At 49.2% G+C, this 23,217-nt stretch overlaps 1 protein-coding gene across 13 annotated transcripts in view; it reads right to left on the bottom strand.

Annotated features, from left to right (window-relative positions):
• Positions 1-2,957: 2,957 nt before the first annotated feature.
• Positions 2,958-23,217, bottom strand: part of CDK12 (cyclin dependent kinase 12) — a 92,766-nt gene continuing 72,506 nt past the window's right edge. For 3 of the 13 annotated variants that reach the window (XR_006211456.1, XR_006211463.1, XR_006211462.1), the window contains exons 17-21: positions 19,954-20,183; positions 12,778-12,975; positions 8,181-8,310; positions 4,730-4,807; positions 2,958-3,309 (exon numbers count right to left, since the gene is read on the bottom strand). Coding sequence is in view for 1 of the 13 variants with exons in the window: in XM_042967683.1 (XP_042823617.1) it covers positions 22,039-22,063 (25 nt within the window). In the remaining 12 variants the exon portion in view is untranslated. Of the gene's footprint in view, positions 3,310-4,729; positions 4,808-8,180; positions 8,311-11,418; positions 11,566-12,777; positions 12,976-19,953; positions 20,184-21,427; positions 22,064-23,217 lie in introns of those variants that run through there. The other 10 variants (XR_001510720.2, XR_001510715.2, XR_006211457.1 and 7 more) reach the window with 9 other exon arrangements.

Raw genomic sequence — 23,217 nt, 5'->3', positions numbered from 1 at the left:
CACATCTGTAGTCCTGGCCCATGGGGTCTCCCAGCCCAAAGCTCTAGATGGAGGATATCATTGTGAACAGCTGCAGGACCAGCCTGGACTTCCAGTCTAATCTGGGCCCCCAGGAAGCAATTTGCTCCACCTGGCATACTTCTGCCCTTTCCCTGGACACTGGAGTATGTCTGGGTGACTCGTGCCCTCTCTCATTTCTGCCATCTGCACCTCCATCCTCTTTTCCTTTCTCCAATCTCTTTCCTCTTCCCTTTCCTCTTTCATTCTTTCATCCATCTTCACACATCCTTTCTCCCTCTTTTCCTCCTTTTTTCCTTTCTCATCTTTCCTTTATTCCCTCTTGGCTAGTTTTTATATGATAAACCCTTTGGTCTTTGAAAAGGACATTGGGCATTCCTCGTATTCCATAAATTTCACAACTAAGGGGCTGCTGGTAGGAGAGCATCCCTACTAGGCAATCCCACCAGAGAGAAGTTTTTTATGTCAAGAGAGGGAGATAGGAACCCATAATCCAATCTGTGGATAAGCATTAAGCAGTCACTAAATCCCTACAATCCTCAGAACAAATCCAGATCAACATTGCTGTCCACTTGCCCAACACAAATTGGGATAAGAAATCAGGTGGGGAGGGGCGCCTGGGTGGCTCAGTTGGTTAAGCGGCTAACTCTTGCTTTTGGCTCAGGTGATGATTTCATGGTCATGGGATCGAGCCCCATGCTGGGCTCCTTGCTGGGCATTGAGCCTGCTTAAGATTCTCTCTCCCTCTCCCTCTACCCCTTCCCTGCTCGCTCTTGCTCTCTAAAAAAAAAAAAAAAAAGGAAGGAAGGAAGGAAGGAAGGGAGGGAGGGAGGAAGGGAGGGAGGAAGGGAGAGAGAAAGAAAGAAAAGAAAAGAAAAGAAAAGAAAAGAAAAGAAAAGAAAAGAAAAGAAAAGAAAAGAAAAGAGAGAGAGAAAGAAAGAAAACAAACAAATGAACAAATAGAGATCAGGTAGGGAGCTTTTTTCAGGGTTATGATAGAACTTTTTTAGTGTCTGTCTCCTTCCCCTACAATTTTAAGGTCTTCCAGAGCAAGAAGGCACCTGGAAAGGGACACTTGGAGGCCACAGAAACCACACATCCAGGGTCCCCCACCTGCCATGGTATTCTTACCAAAATCTTCCATAATTGGCCCTGAATGGCATCGAAGTCTTAGTCCTTAGACCCTAAGTCTGCACTTCGGCAGGGATAGGGTCTGAGGTCACCTTTCATCCTCACCTGCTTCTCCTAGTCCTGGTGTTTGGGCACCACCACCCCGCCCCCCCCCGCCCCCCCCCGCCCCCCCCGCCTTGGCTCCCACGGTATCCTTTAGATTCTCTCTCTCCTTTATCTGTGAGTTTCTCCCTCTCATCTCCTCTCTCTCCTCCATTCCTTCTGTCTTCTATCGCCCATCTTGGGGCTCCTCTGATCTCTTCTTCCCTGTCTTGTCCTTCGGTAAGGAGAAAGATCTGGTTTCAGCACCACGGACAGAGACAGCGGGTGCGTTCGCCTAACTGGCTAGGCCGGTACCTAGAGTTTACTCAGGCCGAGATCTGTGCAAGTGGTGAGTGCCCACGAATTTCTTTGGGTGTGTGTGAATGTGCGTGTGTGAGTGTGTATGCGAATGTGCTTGAGTCTGTGTGAACGCCTGTGCCTCTATGGGGCACACGCCTGTGGGTGTCTCTGGGTGCATCTGTGTGTTTGTATCTGTCTGTGCCGTGTCCCCGCCTGCTCCCCGCGTCCCTGGCTGAGAAAGGGGACGGGATGGGGACGCTCCGTTCTGGAGGTGGGGGAGGCAGCGGGTGGCTTAGTATCCCAGCCGGGCCTGGGGGCGTCATCCTTGCCCAGACGCGCGCCAGGCACCATGTGGTATGTGTGCCAGCCGGCACAGGCTGAGGGCATTCTGCCCAGCATGAGGGGAGGTGGGGAAGATGCAGGGAGCTAGGGACAGACAAGAAGAGTGGGGAGCTGAGCTCAGAACTCAACTCTGGGGCCAGGCCCTTTCTATCCTGCGTGAACTCCACCCACAGGTACACACATGAAAAAATGTACAAGTTACTTGCCATTGTGAGGGCCTAGACAGATAACTCACATCACACACACATTTCCTGAGGAAAATGCACAGAAGGCAGGCGTGTTCTGGCTTGCACACGTGTGCAAATCACCAGGTTCTTTGCACACAAGTTCCTGTACAAATGCACACACACACATACAAACAACTAAGCCATTCTCAGAGGATGGGGCATATAAGAATCATCTCTCTGTGTCACAGAGCAGGATCTCTCATTATGTGGGTGGGCACCCCCCTCCTATGATACCAGGCAACCCCTCTAAGGATCTTGTAGCTCCTATGACAACTGTGCCCTCCCCAACAAACGGGCAGACTTGCCCAGACCTGAGGGTGTCATCAGGGGTGCCTGCTCTCTGCACTCAGGGAAGGACGTCTCTGTGCTTCATCTAGGAAAGAATGAGTGAGGGGGAAAAGGCATCCAAATATCTCCTGCCTTTCATCAGCCAGGCAGTTCTCATGCCCCCAGAGAGTCTGGTGTACTGGAGACAATCCTAGATTTCTCATCCCATTCTCAATACTAACTGGGCAGGTTATTTCTCAGTGAGATTTTTTTTTTTTTTTTTGAGAGAGAGAGAGAGGGCAGGGGAGGGGGGTAGAGGGAGAGAGAGAGAATCTTAAGCAGGCTTTGCATTCAGTGCAGTGCCCAGTGTGGGACTCAGTCCCACAACCCTGGGCTCATGACCTGAGCCAAAATCAAGAATTGGATGCTCAATTGACTGAGTCACCTAGGCACCTCTCTCAGTGAGATTTAAATATAATTCATGTAAAGAGTTTAGCTCATTAACTGGTCACTATTATTACCATTATATTAACAGTATGGAAAGAGTGGTTAGCAGGTTTGGATGAAATAATGTAGCCAAAGCTTACAGCACAGTGTCTAACCATAGTGGATTCTCAATGAACACAAGTACAGTATGAATTTAGTGGTAGAATTTCAGGAACTTAGGCAGTTAAAGGGAGCTGAGACAGAATTCTCCCTCCAAATGAAAGAAGCATGCACTCCCAAGTGCAACAGGAAGAATGGAAGTTAGACACAGACACACAAAAAAGCTGAAGGATGAGGTGGGAAGCAATAGAATCAGGTGGGGAGAGGGGACCCCCTTGGGGTGAAGCATCCAGACCTCCATCCTTCAGGGCCATGGAAGTCCTTAGAGTGTCTCTATTCCAAATCTGAAGTCTTTATCCACATGTCTTCCCACTTATTTCTTCTCTGGGCTTCATTTCTGTAAACAGCAGCATCCAATTAGTTGCTCAAGCCAAAAACCTAGAGTCATCATTGAATCCTTCCTACCCCTCATTCTCCATATAGACTCTCACCAAGAACCACTGATCCTTGCTCCAATATGTACCCAAGTCCAGGCTCTTCTCTCCTTCCTTAGTGCTTTCCTCTAAGCCAGATCACATCACCTCTCATCTGGGTCTCTGCTCTGACCTCCCACCTTGCCCCACTCTGTTCCATTCTCTCGCAGCAACTAGGGTAATCTTTTTAAATTGTAAGCAGGGCCTTTCATTCTCTGGCTTAAAATTTTCCAGCAGCTTCCTCAGCACATAGAATAAAACCCAAACTCTATCAGCTGGATTGGGTCCCTCCCTCCCTCCCTCCCTCCCTCCCTCCCTCCCTCCCTCCCTCCCTCCCTCCCCAGAGTCATCTGCCTCTGCCTCTCCCTCTCCATGCCTCATCCTCACTGGCCTTTCTTTCCACTCTGCACACACTAAGATAACCTCCCCACCCTAGGAACTGGATGGCTTTCTTGGCCCAACCAATCATGTTACCTTTCTCCCACTCTTCTTGGCTGGCTCCTTTTCATGCTTCAAGTCTGTTTGTCTACCCCCACCCTGAGAAACCTTTCTGATGCTTTTATCCAAAGCAGGTCCTTGGTTATTCTCTAGTACAACATTCTATTATTTCCTTTGCAGCATTTTAACTGTTGCCTTACTTTTTTTTGGTCTGCCTGTCCTGTTGGTGTGTAAGTTCTCTGAGGGCAGGGACCATAGCATTTGTTCTGTCCCCATGGTAAACTCTGAGCCCAGCATGAAATAGGTACTTAGTGTGTTTGAATGGCAGAATTGATGAATGCTTTGATATCTTGAGGGGTGGGGGTGGGTTGAGCAGGTCCTGTAGCCTGGGCTCCAACCTGCCCCATTAGGGGTCTGTCTCATCTCTCTTCCTCTCAGGAAGCCGGTCTGCTGGCAGCCTCCTAATTATATTTTACTTCACTATAAATCTTTTCGTTAAATATAATTGAAAAATACACCTTTTGAATCATCGCATTAACCTGGCATCCACTCTGAGACGGTAATTAAAAGCTTCCTAGAATGTCTCACCAGCTTGCGGAGAACTGACTTAGAGATCATCCTCTGTCAACCCCAAATGTGTGTGCACTAGCCTCCCTGTCCCTAGAGAAGGTAGAGGCCCTAAGTTCAGGCTTGGGGGGCGGTGAGTATGTTCCCCCTCTTCTCTCTTAATTGCAGGATTCAGACAGCTGGGAGCAATGCCCAGACTCCTGACCAGCATTCCCTCTGGGGCCTCAGGTCTGCTATCCTCCCTGTCCTCATTCTCTCCTCAGCTCCAGGCTCAGAGCTGTCACAGGTGGAAGGTCAGGAAGGAAGGGGAAAAAGAAGGAACAAATGTTCTCCCAGTACCTAAGTGAGTTGGATCTGTCCCAATAAGTCTTTGTAGGTCCCAGAAGGCAGGCTGTGGCATTGATGCTGGGAGAGGTTCTGCAATGTGGTAGGTAGGGTTAGAATTCAAAGTCAAAGCCAGGATCTGCGAATCTAACTAATAACATTGCCTCCTTTCAGAGTCCCAGTGTGGCCATTGGTGACTGGTGTCCTCAGGCCAGCCCCTCTCCCTTTCCAGGCCTCTGGTTCCTTAAACTCCAGGCCAGAGAGTTTTCTGGATTCATCTTTGACAATGCTCTTTTACACCTCATATCTGATTCAGAAGCAAATCTGTCTGCTCTGCCTTCAAAATAAATCCAGAATCTGACCACTTCTCATCATCCCACTGCTACCACCCTGGTCCAAGCGGCAGCCCCCTCTCTCTTGGATGACCACAGTTTCTGCCTTTGGTCCCTTCAGTCTATTTTTGGTGAAGCAGGCAGAGTGATTTTATTTATTTATTTATTTATTTATTTATTTATTTAGTTAGTTAGTTAGTTAGTTAGTTAATTAGTTAGTTAGTTTAGTAGACTCCATGCCTAATGTGGGGCTCAAACTCACGACCCTGAGATCAAGAGCCACATGCTCTACCAACTGAGGCAGCCAGGCAGCCCAATTTTTTTTTTTTTTAATAACAGCTTTGCTAAGCTATAATTCACTCATTTAAAGTGTACAATTCAGGGCGCCTGGGTGGCTCAGTCAGTTGGGTATCCAACTGTTGATTTCGGCTCAGGTCATGATCCCATGTTTTGTGAGTTCGAGCCTCACATCAGGCTCTGTACTGATAGTGCGGGAGCCTGCTTAGGATTCTCTCTCTCCTTCCGTCTCTGCCCCTCCCTTACTCACACTCACGTGCTCTCTCTCAAATAAATAAATAAACTGTAAAAATAAGTAAAGTGTACAATTCAATGGTTTCTTAGTATATTCATGGGGTTGTGACCATCACCACAATCAATTTTGAACATTTCATCACCCCATTTAACAGTCACTCCCCATTCCTCTCAACCCCCACAGCCCTCGGCAACCAAAAATAAAACATTACCTTCTCTAAGAAGCTTTTCCTGACTACCCCATCAAAAACTGCACCTCCTTTCCCTCTCCTTCCTTGCTTTATTTTTCTCTTTAATACATATCACCATCTAACATGCTATGTATGTCACACATTTATTATGTTCCCTTCTATTTTCCCCTTCTATTTGTGTGTATTCACACACAATCCCGCTGTGGGTGGAAGCTTTTTTTTTTTAATAGTAGACTCCCAGCACCTAGGACAGGACCAGGTACATAATAGGTGCTCAAGAAACAAATGTGGTATGAATGAACTCAATAATATAGGTATGGAGATCAAAGATCTCAAAAGTTGCATTCATGCTCTAGGGGCAGGCAATGAAGACTTATCCTGGGGTCCAGCTCTTGGGTGCATGAATTTATTTCTCTCTTCTTTTTTCTCTTTTGGTCTTCTTTTCTTTCCTGCCCTAGACACAATGTTCCATTCACCTCCACCCCCTGGGCAATCCCTAACACCAACTCTCTTGGTGTTGTCCAGGGGACTTGTTCCTCCTCCTTCTCTCCTTTTGCCCTTACCACCCCCTGACTCTTCCCCATTCTTCATTTTCAGATTCAATCCTGGAGAACATTAAATGAATGGTCTCCGGAAAGCTATTGGAAGAATAATCAGTCTCACTGTCTGAGTCCCCCAAGAATGGTGGCATTCATTTACTGTGCCCATGACTTGGGCCAAGCCTTGAGTTGAGTGCTTTTGACTAGCACTGTAAGATAGAACTTTCCGCAATGATAGAAATGTCCTGTTTCTGTTCTGTTCAATATGGTGGTCACTAGCCAATATAAGGTTATTAGGCATTTGAAATGTGACTGAGGAAATAAATTTTAAATTTTATTAAATTTTAATGAATTTAAATTTAAATAGCTATATGTGGCTAGTGGCTTCCAATTGGGCAATGCAGATTTACACACATTATATAATCTTTACGATTATCTTGGAGAGTAGATATTATTATCCCCATTTTACAGATGAAGAGGAGTGGCTAATCATGATGAGAACCCACATGTCTTGGTTTCTAGACCCTTCTAAGGAGCTGTTTCAGGGCTTGGTGTAGGAGTTATATGTATGAGAAGGGCATGGAAAGACAGTCATTCATTTTTTTCACTCAGTGAGACTTCATTGAACCTCATCTGCTAAAGACTGGGGATATATCCACAAATCTCTTACCGCATAACCTTCTGGGACACATTTTTATTCCCATTTGACAGATGAGAAAATTGTGACTCAGCCAGATTCAGCAACTACCAGATTTCCCTGCTCCCTTCTTCTTCCTTCACCTTTACTCTCTCACCCCTACTCCCTTCCTCCAGCCCCAGTCTGTTCTCCCTATTGGAGCAACTGTGATCCTTTGAAACATTTGCCTGATCATGTTTTCCCTCACTGGAGATTTGGCCAGGTTCCCCATTTTATTCCCAGAGAAAACCAAAGGCCTATGGGACCCCATGCATTCTGTGCCTCTCCCATTCCCACTCAGAACCTACCTGCTTCTCCTTTCCCCGGATCCCTCCAGTCCACTGGCCCCCTTGGGCCCTTCAGGCCCTGGCTTGCCTGTTTGCTGGCTGCTCCCTGATATCCACACTGCCAATTTCTTCATCCCCTGAAGGTCTTAGTTCAAATGCTGCTCTTCCAAATGAGGTCTACCCTAACCTTCAGCCTAAAATGGCAACCTCCACCCCCCCAACCTAGATTTGTCATGAACTTTTCCCCCTAACGCTTACCACCTACTAACATAATTTACTGATGTAAATGATGCCTATCTCCCAGCTAGAACGTACATTTCTTGAAGGCAAGGATTTTTGTTTGAAATATTCTAGGGCCTCAAATAGTGCCTGGCACATGGTAGGTTATCAGTGAAAATGTGTCAAATGAATGAACAAGCCTACTCTAGGTATTCCTGCTTTTGCAGCAGGAAGGCTCAGATTTTAACTTGAGCTCCTTTGCTTCTAAAGCCAGAATTCTTTCCCTCAAAGTCATTTTTTAACTAAGAATTCTCTCCAGTCCCCTCCCCAGGTTCTCTCTCTTAAGGGTGGCCCTGGGCTCACACAATTTCTAGCCTAGGTAGGGATATGAATTCCTTTATATACTCTTGGCTACAATGCCCAGGAATTGAACTAATTTTACCAAAACTCAGAGATCTCCTTTCTTCAAGGCAGGAGGCCTGGGTCTGTTTTTCTGGCTGTGGCCCCAGCAGGTATCCCCCTCACCCCAACCCCAGACTCTGCTATTCCTTCCCCTCTCTGCTGAGGAGCCTAGACTTTTCCTTCTTTCAGTGGGGTAACTTGGGAATGTAGCCACTCCCACCACACCTCTGGATATGCAGTAACACAAAGGCAAGTAGGCATCATTTCCCCCCATCCGTTGACTTCTTACCCCATGAGGAAAGTGACAAGATATTTCCTCAAGGCATGGTGCATGGGCAGGACCTCTTCCTTGGAACAGGCAACTGGGATTGTTTGTGAGTCCATTAGGAGAATGGGAGTTAGATAACAGGAAGGCCTTCCTAAAGTTTGGAAATGAAACAAAGGTCGCTACTTATGGGCTAAGATAATGAAGTGCATTCATCTTCCTCTAACCCTGTCCTGTACCTCTTCCGTAACAGGTAAAAATGACTGCAGACTGTCCCCTCAGAGCTCATTCCTCCCCAGTGTCTCTTCTCCTTCATTCTTCCTTGTCCCCTTTCCACCTCCCTTAGCTCAAAGTCACTTGCTGGGGCCCAAATGGAGAGACAGCTCCATATGTGCCCCAGGGAATATTAAGCCATGTCCAGAGGGAAGAGCTGGTGTCTGGTGTGCAGCCCAACCACCTTCTGGCAGTGAGGTTTGAGGAGTCCAGTACCAGCTCTGCTGGATCACCACTGTGTGGTCCAGAAAAATCAGTCAACCTCTCTGAGCCTTAGCTTTCTCATCTGTAAAATAGGACTAACAAGATCTGCTCTACAGCATTGTATGATTAGGAGATGGCTCATGGGAAGCTCCTGGCACAGGATAGGCACTTAATAGTTGGTACTGTTATGACTAATATTACTTAGGCTCCAGGATGCCCTCTCTTCCATCCCCATGGATGAGGGAGGGCCTTTTCCTCCATCATTCTCTATTCCTCCAGTTCAGATGAAAGTTCCAGATGGAGCCTCCAATCACACTCTGCTCTAATTGAACCTCTACACCCTGCTAGAATTCTTTTCCTAAAACTAACTTCCTGGAAGTTCCCCACCACCTACCAGGACACAGCAAGCACAGTGATTAAGAGTTTGGGTTCTGGGGTCAAACCTGGGTTTGATACTCAATTCTATCACTTCCTAGCTGTATCTGTTAGGCAAGTTATTTGGTATCCCTAAGCCTCAGTTTACTTATCGGAAAAACAGGACAATAGTACTTGCTTTGTGTGGTTATTGCAATAAAGGCAATTGGTACAAAGCATTTGGCACATGGAAGATGCTAGCCCTATTATCATAATGACATGAAAAAATCATAAATCCTGAGCATGACATGCAAGGTTATCTATAGAAGTTAGACTTCCCAATTTTTAGAGCAGGATTGTCAGAATGAAGCACCTGGCCTGCGCATCCAACCTGTTTCCTGCCATCCTCCATACGAACCCTATGTTTTGGTTGGCACAGTGTGTTACTCACCATCCCCATGCTGAGACCTCTCTCAGTGCCTTTGCACATGCTGTTCTTACTACCTTGAAAATTCTTTCTCTCCTTGCCCAACTGGTAAACTCCTACTCATCAGTTAAGACCTAAGTCAAGCCTACTGCCCTCTGTGAAGCCTTTCCAGACCTAGGGTCTGGGATCACATCCTGGTGCTCCACCACTCTAGCCCTTTATCTCTGTTTAACATCAGGTAGGGAGCCACAGGCCTTAGGATCAGGCTGCCTGGGTTGGAATCCTAGCTCTGCCACTTCCTACCACTTCATTTGTTACTTCACTCGTTTGTGCCTTAGTTTCCTGATCTGGAAAGTGAGATCATGATAATAATATCTGATTAAGGGTCTGAGGAGTAAATGAGTTACTATGTAAAAATAATTTGGTCCCACACTTGGCACAGAATAAATGTCCAGTAAGGTGAAGCTGTCATAATTATTATTCCAGCCTCTTTTGCTTCCCAGGACAGAACTCAGTCTACATGTTGGTCTTCCAGACCAGGCTATGAGATTTGAGGGTAGGGGCTGGAGCTGATCTATGAAGCTCATGCAGAGTGGATACTTGGCACCTCTGCCAGGGCGGACAGTCACAAAATCTCTCCTTTATCAAGAGCTTTCTCATTTGTCCTTCAGGATAATACTATGAAACTGGGTCCAAGGTTCTTCCCACTTTACAGATGAGGAAATTGAGGCCCAGAGGAAAAGCCTACAGGTCCTGGTAAGCAAGCAAGTAGCAGGGCCAAGTTTTACCCTTGGACTCAGATGACTCCAATCACCTCCCCCTCCCCAGCCTCAGTTTTCTCATCTATGGAATGGGATGGTAGCTGTTTTTCTAATCTCTCAGGTTTTACTGTATGGACTAATATATATAAATATAAAAGGAAGAATGGGGTTTGAATCTCCCCTTATAAATTGGGTAATGCTTTGTCTAAGATAAAAATAAGAACTTTTCTGGGGGTGAAACTGAGAAGTAGCTGAGACTGAAATGGTCCCGAAGCCCCCATTCACCCCTCTCCCTAGGGCTTGTCTGCAGCCTGGGGCCAATTCAGCAACCTTCCTCCTTTCCTGGGCCCACTGCCAGCCCCTCCGCCCCTTCCCCCTACCCATTGCCACTGGAAGACAATGGTGGGCAGGCCCGGCCTTTGTGAGAGGGGTCAGGCCAGTTAATCTCAGACTGGGCTGGGGAGGGGCATGTAGGAGGACTAGGGGAAGGGAGAGAGGGCTGCATGTGGGGACAGACAACAGAGGGCTTGTGAGGGTCTTGGGGGGGGGGGTGGAGAGACACTGGAGGCCAGGGGCCTGAGGAGTAAATGCTTCAAACAGGCTTTGGGGAGCGTTTCCTCCGAATGTAGATTTGAGCTCCTATTAAACTTGCCAAAAATTTGTGTTAGCTAATGGATTCTTAATTCTGTCTAAAATGAGAGAGGGAAAATTATGCCATTCATCTTGTATTGGTTTGAAATTACATCTGACACCTAATCGATCATACTGTGGAACATTAACTCTTTGGAAGAGACCCAACTTTTCCTCTCTCCCTTGCTTTCCAGCGCTCTCCAGCCACCCCCACCCCCTGATTCCTTCTTTTGTATTTCATTAACTAAGCAAAGCTTTGGCTGTCTCTGGGGGTGAGGGGTGGGAGTTAGGGAAAGTGTTCATTTGAATCAAAAGAGATAACTAGGCCCCCCAATCTTTTGCCCAAGACCAGGGCCCCTGCTTCCAACCTTCAAGTGACCTCTCTCTTCCTGCATTTTCCTATGTATTCTGAGATCTAGAAAAGCAGAAAGAAAGAAAGGCGTTGGGGTGTGGGGTGACCTCAGAACCACCTTGGGGGCACCAGAGAGAGGCCTGGAGCCAGGCAAAGCTGAGCTAGCACCTGGGGCTAGGGCAGGGGCCGTGGCAGGGGGTTCACCTGCGACTTGCTTGGCAGATGGGTGAGGAGGAGGAGGGCAGATGACAATAGATTTACCTCTGGGGATCCTGATGAGCTCTGACTAAAAACCCCAACTCCAGACCTGCTTTCCAGGAGGAGGACTTTCTGGCAGCAGAGAGAACCCACTGGAGGCCAACAGACCTGGGCTGGGATCCTGGCTTCATTCCTGACAAGCTGTGTGACCTTGGGCAAATTACATAATGCCTCTGAGTCTCAGTTTCCTTCTCTGTCAGAGCAGGATAATAACACAGGCATAGGGCTCAGGTGAGGACTAGATGAAATAATCCAGGTAAAGGGGGAACAGAGCCCATTGCCAGGCACACAGTAGGTACCCAATAAAGGTGACAGAATCCGGATCAACACTCCCCCTCCCTGATACTTCTACTTCCCCACTTCCCTTCCCACCCCCCTTCTTCCCTTTTCTCTCCTACCTCCAGCGCCTGGTTCCCAGGCAGACCTGGGCTGAGAAGCCACGAGGTCAGGTCTGTAAGAGCCAATGTCTTCTCCTAAGAGGACACCAAAGGAGGCCTAGGCCCCCTGGGTCTCTGCAGGGCCCCTAGCCTTCTTCCTTCCTGGAGCTCCTCTGTCTCCTCCTAAAGTTGTAGGGGTTGTCTCCTGCATGGAGAGCTCTCTTAGCACCTTCCACCCTGCCTGGGTCTCTGGAGGAAAAGCAGCTCTGGGAAGTGAGGCCAGGAGGAGGGGCACCCCAGCTGGGAGAGAGCCACTTGCTTTTACTCAACATCCCTGACTTTTGTGGTTTCCAAAGGGTGTCTGTCCCCAGTTTGATTATCCCATATTTTATCAGGAAGGGGTGGATTGGGTGGGGAGTGGGGGCTTGTCACTCAAGAGCAAGGTAGGACAAAGGGAACCAGGTAGGTGTGAGAGTGGGGAGGGGGGCAGGGACATCACCCCCATCTCTATTCCCTGGGAGGTACCATGGATTCTCCCTCAGGTTGGCTTTAGGCACTATGCGAAAAGAAGCTTCCACAGCCCTCCAGCTCCATGTGAAGGGAGTCATCATGGAAGGAATGTGGCATGCACCTCTGGCACAGAGGACGCACGGGGGCTGAGGGCCTCTTTCATTGTATATCAGGGTAGTCTCACCTTCTCAGCATAGACTTCATTCTCAGTAAGCACCCATAAATACCTGAATGAGTGAATGTACAGGTGAAGGGACCTGGTTGGTTTAAGTGACCAGTCAAGGTCACATAAGGAATCATTAACTCCTATCAGGTATCTGCTCCAAGTGCCAGAAAGAACTGCCTAGAATGCTCCGACTGTATTCTTGAGCCTTGTGGAGGAGCCCCACGTGAAGACTATGAATAATGGTGAAACATCACCCAGTACCCTCATTTTACAGAGGAATGCAGGACTAAGAAAGGGGGTCCGACTGACCAGGGCCACAGGGTGAGGCAGGGCAGCTGAGGACGTGAGGCCCTGGCTCTCAGTCCAGTGCTCTTCTGTACCCACATCATGAATCTGAAGGGACATTTTTTAGGCCTCTTGTCCATTCCCAGCAGAGCCTACGTGGTTTCTGGGGAATGGGCTGGAGTTTTGGGAGGGAGTCCGGAGAGCTGCTGAAAGAGGCTTTCCCTGAAGAGAGAAAAGCAGAGGGGGGTGGTGAGGTTTCTTAACTCCCTCTCCCGCCCCAACACACATACAAACACACAGCGGCAGGAATTTTATTTCCAAATGTCCCTTCTCTGGGGAGCTTACTGTTTCCCAGGAGACGCCTGGTGGAGATGCCCCTTCCTGCCAGCCTCCCTGGCAGCCACTAGGCGGCTGTGGCTCCCTTTTCTGCCTAGAGACGCCACAGCAAGGGTCCCACGTGGTTTGTATTAATAGGAAGTGGAGCCCAGGACTACAGACACAGAGGATGGAACAGTCCAGCCAGGGGTGGGTGGGCAGCCAGGCCAGTAGACTGAGGCAGCCTCTCCCAGGGCCACATTGATCAAGGGCTCCAGGCAGCCTGGCATGTCTAGATACATGTGCTGACCTGCTTCTGGTCACCAGAGAAAAAAGAAAACAATCCTCCCTGACATCTTTTTCCCCAAACTGGAAATGTTTTTGTGTTTTTATCTTAAATATAAAAGTAATGCAGGACTGTTACAAAAATAGATAATTCCAACAAAACAGAATGAACAAAAGCTCCAGACTCAAATTTTAGGATCTGTCTTTTCCCACAGGAAAGCAATCAGCCTCTAGCAAAGAGTCCAAGGCAAAAGTCTGCTTTGTTCAGGAAGAAGTGGGAAAGTATCATGACACTGTGGAAAGTTCTAGAATTTTGGAGGTCCTCCTGAAGTAAACACCCTTATACTGGAGAGACTGCTATGTGTATCTGTCTGTTTTCCCCTCAGAAGATCAGCCGCTTCAGAGTGGAGTTCTTCCCACTCACTCTGTGTTATTCCCACATTCCACCTTCTGGGTGCACCATGCTGCCCCAGTGTGGTCACCCAGGAAATGTGGGTTGGAAGAATAAATTCATGAACTTACAGATAAGGAAACAGACCCAGAGATAGACACTGAATTGCCAGAGTGGCCCAGATCATGTTCACAAATACGATTGCCACAGCTCTGGAAAAAACTGGCTTCAAATTCTCCACCAGCTCCCTCTTCCCCAGGGCTGTGGAGAGCTAAAGATTGGAGTTAGCCAAAGAGGGCAAGGCTACAGAAGAAATTTCCCAGGTCTGGCCCTTGGACAGGACAGCTCTGAGGCACTAGAGGGAGACTGTCAGGTCTTGTAGGAAGAGAGGCCCCACCCAAAGAGGGATGGGAGTGGTGGAGAGTCTGATGTGAATTTAGAAATTAAATCTATGCCAGGCCAGTGAGGTGGAGAGCAGTTTTGCCCTTCTACCCTGACAAGGAAGCAGATCTGATTGGAAGTTTCCACGTCACCTTCCAGTTAAGAAGGGATTTAAGTATATGGAGGAAACTTACCTCCTTCAAGGAGAAGGGACGGATTCATCCAACACAGCAGCAGGGATGGAAGCCAGCCCCTCATCTCCCTTTCTCTTCCTTGCTAGAGAGTCCCATTAACCATTGATAACTGTCAGGGAGGTCTTAACCCCATTTTACAGATTAATAAACCAAGGCTAAAAAAGGTAAAGTTACTTGCCCAGGTAACAAACCAAGTGGCAGGACTAGAAAGGCCCTCCGGCCTGGCTCCCGGATGCTCTTTCCACTGAGGCCTCACCGCACCTGGAGTAGGGAGCCACCATTTTGTGGCCAGACCACCCTCTGCTAGATTTGGGCACAGGTTCTCTAACTCACAGAGGCCCGTGGGCTTCGTTTGAGCTCAGATCCTTGCCTGTCCAGTGTTGTTTGGGCAGACCCTGTCCCTGCTTCCCCCTGAGAACATTTAAGGCGCCTAGAGAGGCCTGCAGTCACCCGGGCTTGGCCCACGTGATCAGTGCTCCTGGAAGATGTCACCTTTCCCATTTTGCCAAGGCTTCTTCTGAAGTTCTCAGTCCATCACTGTGCTCCCTCCCCACTCCAAACCCTCCAGACTCTTTCGGGTTAGGGTGCAAAATTTTTGCCAAGGGCAGGTCCCAAGACCGGCGGCGTTCATGGCCCAGGGCGGGCGCCTTGGGCGGTAGCACTGAACCTGGCCCGTCACAGCTCCGCTCCTCCTTTGGGCCCTCCCCGCCCACGAAGGGGGGCAAAGGCTGCCCCTGCCCTTCCTCCTTGACCTGTCCAGCGGGCCGCAGCGGGGCACCGAGGGGCCGGCAGCCCGAAGAGCGGCTGGGGGCGAGGGCCGGGGAAGGGGTCCGCAGATGCCGCCTCGGCCCCCCTTCCCTGACCGGGGCCCCCACGGTGTCGGGGAGCAGGAGGAATCAATCAGGATAATGAAGCCGCAGCCTGCCACGCACCGCGGGGGCACTGAGGAGCCGGGGCCAGTGCCAAGTCCGCCAGACGGTTCGGAGGAGCCGAGCCCGGCACGGCCCGGCGGCGGCGGCGGCGGCGGCGGCGGCGGCGGCGGCGGCGGCAACCAGAGCCGGCGCGGAGGCCGGACGAAGCACCGCGCAGGTCCTTGGCAACAGCGCCTTGGCAACCGGGACGCCCGAAAGGAATCTTAAAGCTGCAGAGCCTCCTTTCCTCACCGCTGCCTCCTCCTGGACCTCAGGGGAAAGGGTCGTGCCCAGAGTTAGTGGTGGGAGTCAGGCCCTGTGCCTCTCGGGACTTGGGGATCCAACTCATACCCTTACTCCTTCATTCATCAAATGTAGATTGAACCTACGTGCCCAAGCACGGGCTAGAAACTGGGGAGGGGAACGGGCTGTGATTAAAAACATGAACAAAGTCCTGCCAAGAGGAGTTCACAGTCTAGCGCGCAAGGCAGACCAGACTGGCTGAGGTGAGCAAAACCCCGTACTACCCAGGATGAAGGGGCTTAGGCTGGAGGGCTGAGGGGCTATTACAAAATAATCCCGCAGCACCTGCTTTGTTCTAGGCCGTGGGTTAGTATGTTCCTGGACTGTGCTATTATCCCTCCAAAAGTCCTGTGAGATGGGTATTATTTTCATTACCATCATTTTTGATCCTATTTTAAAGAAGAATAATCAGGGGCACCTGGGTGGCTCAGTCAGTTAAGCCTCAGACTCTTGATTTCGCTCAGGTCATGATCTCATGATTAGTGAGATCGAACCCCTCATTGGTCTCTGCACTGGCAGTGCAGAACCTGCTTGGGATTCCCCCGCGGTCTGCTCCTCCCCTACTCACACGCACTCTCTCTCAAAATAAATAAGTAAAGGGGCGCCTGGGTGGCGCAGTCGGTTAAGCGTCCGACTTCAGCCAGGTCACGATCTCGCGGTCCGTGAGTTCGAGCCCCGCGTCAGGCTCTGGGCTGATGGCTCGGAGCCTGGAGCCTGTTTCCGATTCTGTGTCTCCCTCTCTCTCTGCCCCTCCCCCGTTCATGCTCTGTCTCTCTCTGTCCCAAAAATAAATAAAAAACGTTGAAAAAAAAAATTAAAAAAAAAAATAAGTAAACATTAAAAAAAAAAAAAAGATGAATAATCAGAGGTCCAGAGTGGCAAAGGGACTTTTCCAAAATCCGATATTATGTTTTGGACAATTTAGGACTTTTGATTCTGGCCAGCTTTCATTGCAGCATGATGTCTGGAAGGTTAGACCTGAGTGAGGACTTCCCAATACAAATCATGTAGGAAATGAGGAGAAAGTAGCTGAAGGTAGAGATGGCTACTTCTCTCTTCTGCTGCCCACTAGACCAACCTTGTCTGCATGGCAGGCGTATATGTAAGCAGAGACAACTAGAAGGGGTGACCTCCAGAGGTCCCCCTGGTTCTGCAATTTGATGTCTCCTGCCTGAAGTCTAGGCACTGTGCCACCCTTCTGGGCAGCAGTATTTGGCAGGGGGCTGCAAACTAGGGGAGATTCCAGCCTTCTGAAACAAGGGGTCAGGGATGATGGGGGAGGATTAAAGGGGTGGGAAGGGGCTTTGGCAAAAGAAGGCCAGAGTCAATATCAATAGGAAGACTGGGCTTCATCTTCCCTTCTCTTGTCCACCTATCTTTCTCTTTCTGCACATCCATTCAGGTAAGAAATTTGTGCCAGGGCCTGGGGTAGGCTCAGAGACCTTTGGGAAGGCAAAAAATCACGCTGACTTTATAGCCAGACTCATCTGGTTTCAAATCCTGGCTCTGCCACTTATCAGCTATGTGAGCTTGGGCAGGTGATTCAGTCTCCCTGAACCTCACTCAGTTTCCTCCTCTGTAGAGTACAGGCATTAGTATCTACCTTTCAGGGCTATTGTGAGACTTAAATGCATTGAGAAAAATGTATGTATGGTGTCTAGCACATGGTAGATGCTTAACAAATGATAACTTTAAAGATCTCTTTGATAGTCTGATAATGGCTCCCAAAGATATATCTACCTCTTAATCCCAGGAATCTGTGAATGTTACCATTCTGGAAAAGAAGATCTTTGTAGATGAGATTAAGTTAAGAATCTTGAGATGCAGAGGGGGGCCTGGGTTGCTCTGTCGGTTAAGCGTCTGACTGGCTCAGGTCATGATCTCATGGTTTGTGAGTTTGAGCCCTGAGTCAGGCTCTGTGCTGACAGTGTGGTGCCTGCTTTAGATTCTGTCTCACTCTCTCTGCCCCTCCCCTGCTCATGTTTTCTCTCGCCTGCGCTCTCTCTTTCTCAAATAAATAAACATTAAAAAAAAAAAAAAGAATCTTGAGATGCAGAGATTATTCTGGATCATCTGGGTGGGCTCTAAATGCCACCACAAGTGTCCTTATAAGAGAGAGGCAGAGGAAGATTATACACACAGAGAGGAATAAAAGATGATGTGAAGACAGAGGAAGAAATTGGGAGTGATGCAGTCACAAGCAAATAAATGCCAAAGACCACTAGAAGCTGAAAGAATAGATTCTCCCTTAGGGCTTCCAGAGAGAGAGCACAGTCCTGCCAACACCTTGATTTTGGCCCAGTGAAACTGATGTTGAACTACTGGCCTCCAGAAATGTGAGTGAATAAATTTGTTGGTTTTTGTTTTTGTTTTGTTTTGTTTTTAAGCAACCAAAGTTGTGGTAATTTGTTACAGAAGCTATGGAAAATGAATACATTTACAATGGAGTTTCCAGCTTTTTTTTTTTAAGTTTATTTATTTATTTTGAGAGAGAGAGAGAAGGCACAAGCAGGGGAGGGGCAGAGAGGGGGAGAAAGAGAGAATCTCAAGCAGGCTCTGCACTGTCAGCTCAGAGCCTGACTCGGGTTCAATCTCTCAAACCACAAGATCACGACCTGAGTCAAAATCAAGAGTCAGATGCTTAAGCTTAACCAACAGAGCCACCCAGGAGCCCCAGTGGAGATTCCATCCTGAACAAAACCCAGTACCTTCCCTCTAGGAGTTCAAAGTCCAATGGGAAATGAGAGAACTAAACAGTGCATAGGGATGCCCAGAAGGTAGAAGAGGAAGGTAGGTAAGGCTGTTGGAGTTAGGGAAGGATTAGCCAGGTGAGGGGCTAAAGCAGGAAGGGCATTCCAAGCAGAGGAAACAGTGTCAGTAAAGGGGTAAGGAAGAACATTGACTTTAGAAGATTGTCCATGTTTTGGAGGACAGGTGCATGGGGACATAGGGGGTGGTATGACAGAACTGCTGAGGTAGTTGGCAGGGGCAAGAGGGCCAAGTAGCTTCCAACCCAGAATGGAATCAACCCCTCCACTTTGTGCTGCACTGGGCTTCAAATCAGAGAATGCTAGACTGACCCTAGGCCTTGGAGACCATCCAGTGCAGTCGTCCCATTTCACACATAGGGAAATTGAGGCCCATAGAGAGTGAGTTCATCAAGGGAATAAGCTACAATAAGATGGCTACACTCTGGCCTCTCTCTTGAGCCTCCCTCTTGAGTGTTCCATGTCTGAGGGCCTCAGAGATGCTGCCTGATGGTCCCTCTGTAGAACACATCCAAAAAACACAAGCCCTGTGGTCTCTAAACAAAGGGATTGATTTGCATATTATTTGCATGTTGCTAATTAGATGAGAGAAGCAGATTCACTTAGGCTTCTCCCTTTGTGTCCCCCTGTCCTATGTCCTTCTCATGGAGTTCTTCTTCCTCATCCATCTGTTGACCTCAGCAACTTCTCCCATAATTCCAGCCCAAGCCTCTCCCCCAAAGGCCCCTTACTCAGCTCCTGCACAACCCCTTCTGTATTAAGTATTTGGTCCTGTCTGGAAAAAGTACCTGGTGGGTCTTTAGTCTGAGTGGAGGATCTTGGAGCAGGTTATGGTGGAAAGGGAGGTGAGGGGTGTTCCAGCTTGAAGTTTTCTCTGGGAATGGGAAACAGTGAGCTCTGTCTCCTTATAGTCCAGGGGCCATCTGAATGGGGCTATGGAGTTGGATGGGGGGAGAGTGCTCCTTGGGGATCTGGTGGGCAGGTGCCAGCTGCATGCCCCAAGCCTGCCCCAAGCCTCTTGGCTGGCAGCCACACCAGTCCGTGAAGAAGCTGGCTTCTTTGAGGAAAGAGGATTCCTGGGGAAGGTCAGGAAGCATCCCTTGGCCTGGCAGTCTAACATGGAAAAGGCTGAGGTTACCATGAGAGTTCCTGTGGATCCTCCAATGGGGACAGCACATCCAGATTCTTAATGGCTGTCATCAACCTAGCTCAGAAAAAATGTGAGGCACTGTGCTCAACTGAGCAGTGTCTCCTTGAGGGTAGGCACTCAGTAAATGTTTTCTGATAATGAGGGGCCACCTGTCTCATGAGAACAGGTAAGGAGGAAAGGGGGCCACAGAGAGGCATAGATTCTGCCTCTCTCACCTCTCATTAGCCTCCTCTTTCCTCTGAAATCAAAGCTATGCCCAGCGCCTCTCCCAAGTGAGATGTATAGGCTTGTCATATATGACCACCAGAGAAGGCACCACACTGTAATCCAGACAGGTGCACAGGATGAGCACAGGTATCCCTAACCCCTATGCTGGCAGAGTTGCTGTGGCGCTTCATCACCATCATGGCTGACTCAAGGTAGCTGCCAGGAGCTGGGGAACATTGGTGCATTAGGATTCATGGAAAAACATGGCTCAGGCTAACAACTTGCAGAAACCAACCTGGTTAGGACAGTGGTCTGGATGTGGGAAGACTGCTCTGCATATGTGAATAATTCTTCTCCGTGCATGGGTAATAAGTGAGCTGCGTGTACACATGCTCCACAGGGCTTCAGCAAGCATCCTGACCTGCATGCACATATCCCAGCGTGCACAAGTGTATACTGCACAGGAGTGTCTTCATGGAATTCCATCTTCCTTCTTTCCTGCTCTGGGTCTTCTCTTCTTGTTTCCTGGTAAAATGGGAAGTGGTGTAGGAATATTAGTTTCACTATCCCCAGCCTTGATCCCTTGTGTTGAAGTTCCCTGCCTCCATTTGCCCATGACAGCAACTGGTGGATTCCCTCTTGGTCTTGAGTTGAGGGATCCCAGCTCCTGGGATGACCATCTTGCATCAAATCCTCTGACCTGGTGTGTACCATGCCACTTCCTCATCTAGTGTCCAAGTCGAGGGGAGAGGTGAGAGGAACTAGGGTGATGCTACAGGAGTGGGAATAGGAAGGGTGGATCAGATACTGTTCGATTTTGCCTGGGTCCCTCTGGAGCACTGCTGCTCATTTAAAATTCCGATTTAAAGCCGAGCGGCTCTTTAAATTTCCACATTAGCATGCCGCCCTGATGCCAGGCCAAGATGTTGGGATGGATTTGGCAGGAACGCCTCTAACAGCGGCAAGCAGCAGCATTTGCCAGCAATAAAACAACGCATGAATAAAAGAAAGCTGGCTTGGCAGCAGCAGCAGCCCAGGTAGCTGGGTGAGCCCAGGAGGGGCCCTCATATTTGGGGCTCAGAGGCATGAAGGCTTGTACAGGGGCATGTGTGAGTATAGGCCTCTGTGGCGGTCTTGCCTTCCCCCCTCACCCTCAATCTGTGCCTGCAGTGGAATCTGGGGTGAGGGCCCAGGCAGGATTGGGGTTTCTCCCCTGTGCCTGTCCCACCTCCTTCCCCACAGGCTTATCTTCTTTGAGAAGACAGATGTTGCCTTTGATGAGGACATAGGGACTTGGCCCAGAGCCTGAGTTGTCCTACTTCATTAGGGACCCAGAGAACAGGTGGGGTCAGAGAGAGCAACAATGCCTAGAGTGACTTCCAGATCCACGACCCCAGGTACTGGGGTGCTGAGGGGCATTGTCAGGACAAGGCGACTGGGTCAAAGACACCATGAGGACTGAGTATTGATGCCAAGCTGGGTGGGAGAGATGCTCTGGGATGGGCAGTTGGCTAGAATTGGGAGTGGTCTGGGAGAGGAAGGGGCTGCCAAGCCTGATGTAACATTAACTTCCTGCAGATTCAGGTATTTTGTTTGAGGTCGGATGGCAAGGGCAGCAAAGATGTCAGATAAAGCCCCTGGGCTGAAGGCTGGGCACCTCCTAGAGGTCATTTTGTCCATTCCCTGCTTCCCAGGGCCTAAAGACTACAGCCCCAAAGGACTGGCTGCTGGCTCCTGTGTTCCTCTGCTCCAGTCACCTAGCTGAGGATCATCACTATCGCCCCAGACATTTCAAAGAACAAGCAGATTGTCTTGTTCTCACCATCTATCCCTCCTACTTGGTCAAACCATCTCCTTCTCTGAAGTCCAGGGGAACGGGACAGGAGCAAACAGAGGAGTGGCAACAGATGGTCTCTGCAGTCTCAGCTAAGGCAGAAAAGAGGGGTTTTCTTCAGAGCACCCTTTTCTGATGGAACTCCTCTCCTCCAGCTCATGAGTGATTTCAGGACCCACATGGAGAGTTATTGGGACTTTGAATTCTCTCCATCCCTGGAAAAGCTGGAGAGCATACAGGCAGGTCCAGGCACTGGTAAGGTAGGGGCCTCATATCCTGAAACTTGGTTTAGTCCTGTCCTGATGGATTTCTCCCCTCCCAGGGAGAATGAGGTGGCCTGACCTCCCAGGCACCCTGTTCTCTGGTCCATACATTGGGGATGACTCAACTCTGGGGTGAGGAAGTGGATAAAAAACTGAGTTTAGGCCAGAGGGATGTCCTTTTGTCATTTATTCATTCATCCAACAAATATTTACCAAATAGTTGCTTTATGCTAGGCACTGTGCTGGGCACTGGGAGCACTTTGGTGAATACAGATAGATGTGGTCACTGTCCTCGTGGAACTTTCCATCTGGTGGGGGAAATAGGATTATTATTATTCAAATGACTGCACAAATAAGTGTGAAATCACTGTTCTAAGTGCTCTGAAAGAAGAATATACAGTACTGTGAAAGTGTATAATCGGGGGACTTGGCTGAGTCCAAGGAGTTGAGGATGAGCTTGCAAAGGAGACAGAGAAAGAGCAGCCAGAGTGTAGGAGAATTGGCAGTGAAATCATAGAATCAAAGGAGAAGTTGGTCAATTGTGTTGAGAGATGCTGAGAGCTCATGAGACACCTATTCACCCTGACACCTCACCTGCTAGTTGTGAGTACAGGTATGGGAAGTCTCTGGCATTGTGCCTGGCTCACAGTTGGTGCTCTGTAATGTTAGCTCCCTTTCCCCCCTCCCCAAGCTGAGTCCTCCCTCCAGGGACCCTAGATTTCTGGAACAAAGGGGCCGCTTAGTCTCAGCCTCCTCTGTCAACTCAGACCCCAAACCCTAGCCATCCAGTCCTCAGTGAGGGATTCTGGGCTCCTCCCTGCCTCTTCACATCGGTCCCATGGAGCCCTACCATTTCCTAACCTATTTCCTCCTTTGTGTTGGCATTCCATGAAGAGGGGCTGGGGGCTGGGTCTCAGAGAAAGATGTCATTCTGGCTCTGCTTCTGGGCTGAGTCTGAGAAGGGAAGAGTGTTGGAATCCTCAGCAGCTCCCAAAGCTGCCCAGGGTGAATCTGAGTGTCTTAGGTAAGGAGCGGGAGTAGTTGGGGAGATGGGAGGGGGGCTGCCCACCCAAGGCGGCGTAGAGCCCAGAGCCTTTTCCATTGCAGACACCCCATCTGTCTCCCACAGAAGGCTCGGGTTGGAGGAGGTGCCGAAAAGGGGGGTATGGAGGGTGAAATTGTACAGTCTGTGATCTAGTATGACGGCAGTGAAGGTGCTGACTGGGGAGAAGGGTGGAGGGTCAGGGTGGGGTGTTGGCTGGGAGAACTAGAGGTCAGAAGCTGGGACTGGAGGTGGGGAAGATGACAGGGATACTCTGTGCTACCCTCCGTACCCTCTGTGCTAGCCCTGTGTTTGATTTTGATTTATAGCTCCCCACCCCAATGACCACAGGGCAAAGAATCACACCCCTCTAGTCAACAAACCAGTAGTGTTCCTAAGCCAAGGACCGGGCTGGATTCA

This window comes from Panthera tigris, chromosome E1 (genome assembly GCF_018350195.1).
Source record: "Panthera tigris isolate Pti1 chromosome E1, P.tigris_Pti1_mat1.1, whole genome shotgun sequence".
NCBI classification, from domain to species: Eukaryota; Metazoa; Chordata; class Mammalia; order Carnivora; family Felidae; genus Panthera; species Panthera tigris.
Note: the sequence above shows the minus strand (reverse complement) of the source record. Positions and strands in the feature narration are given on the sequence as shown.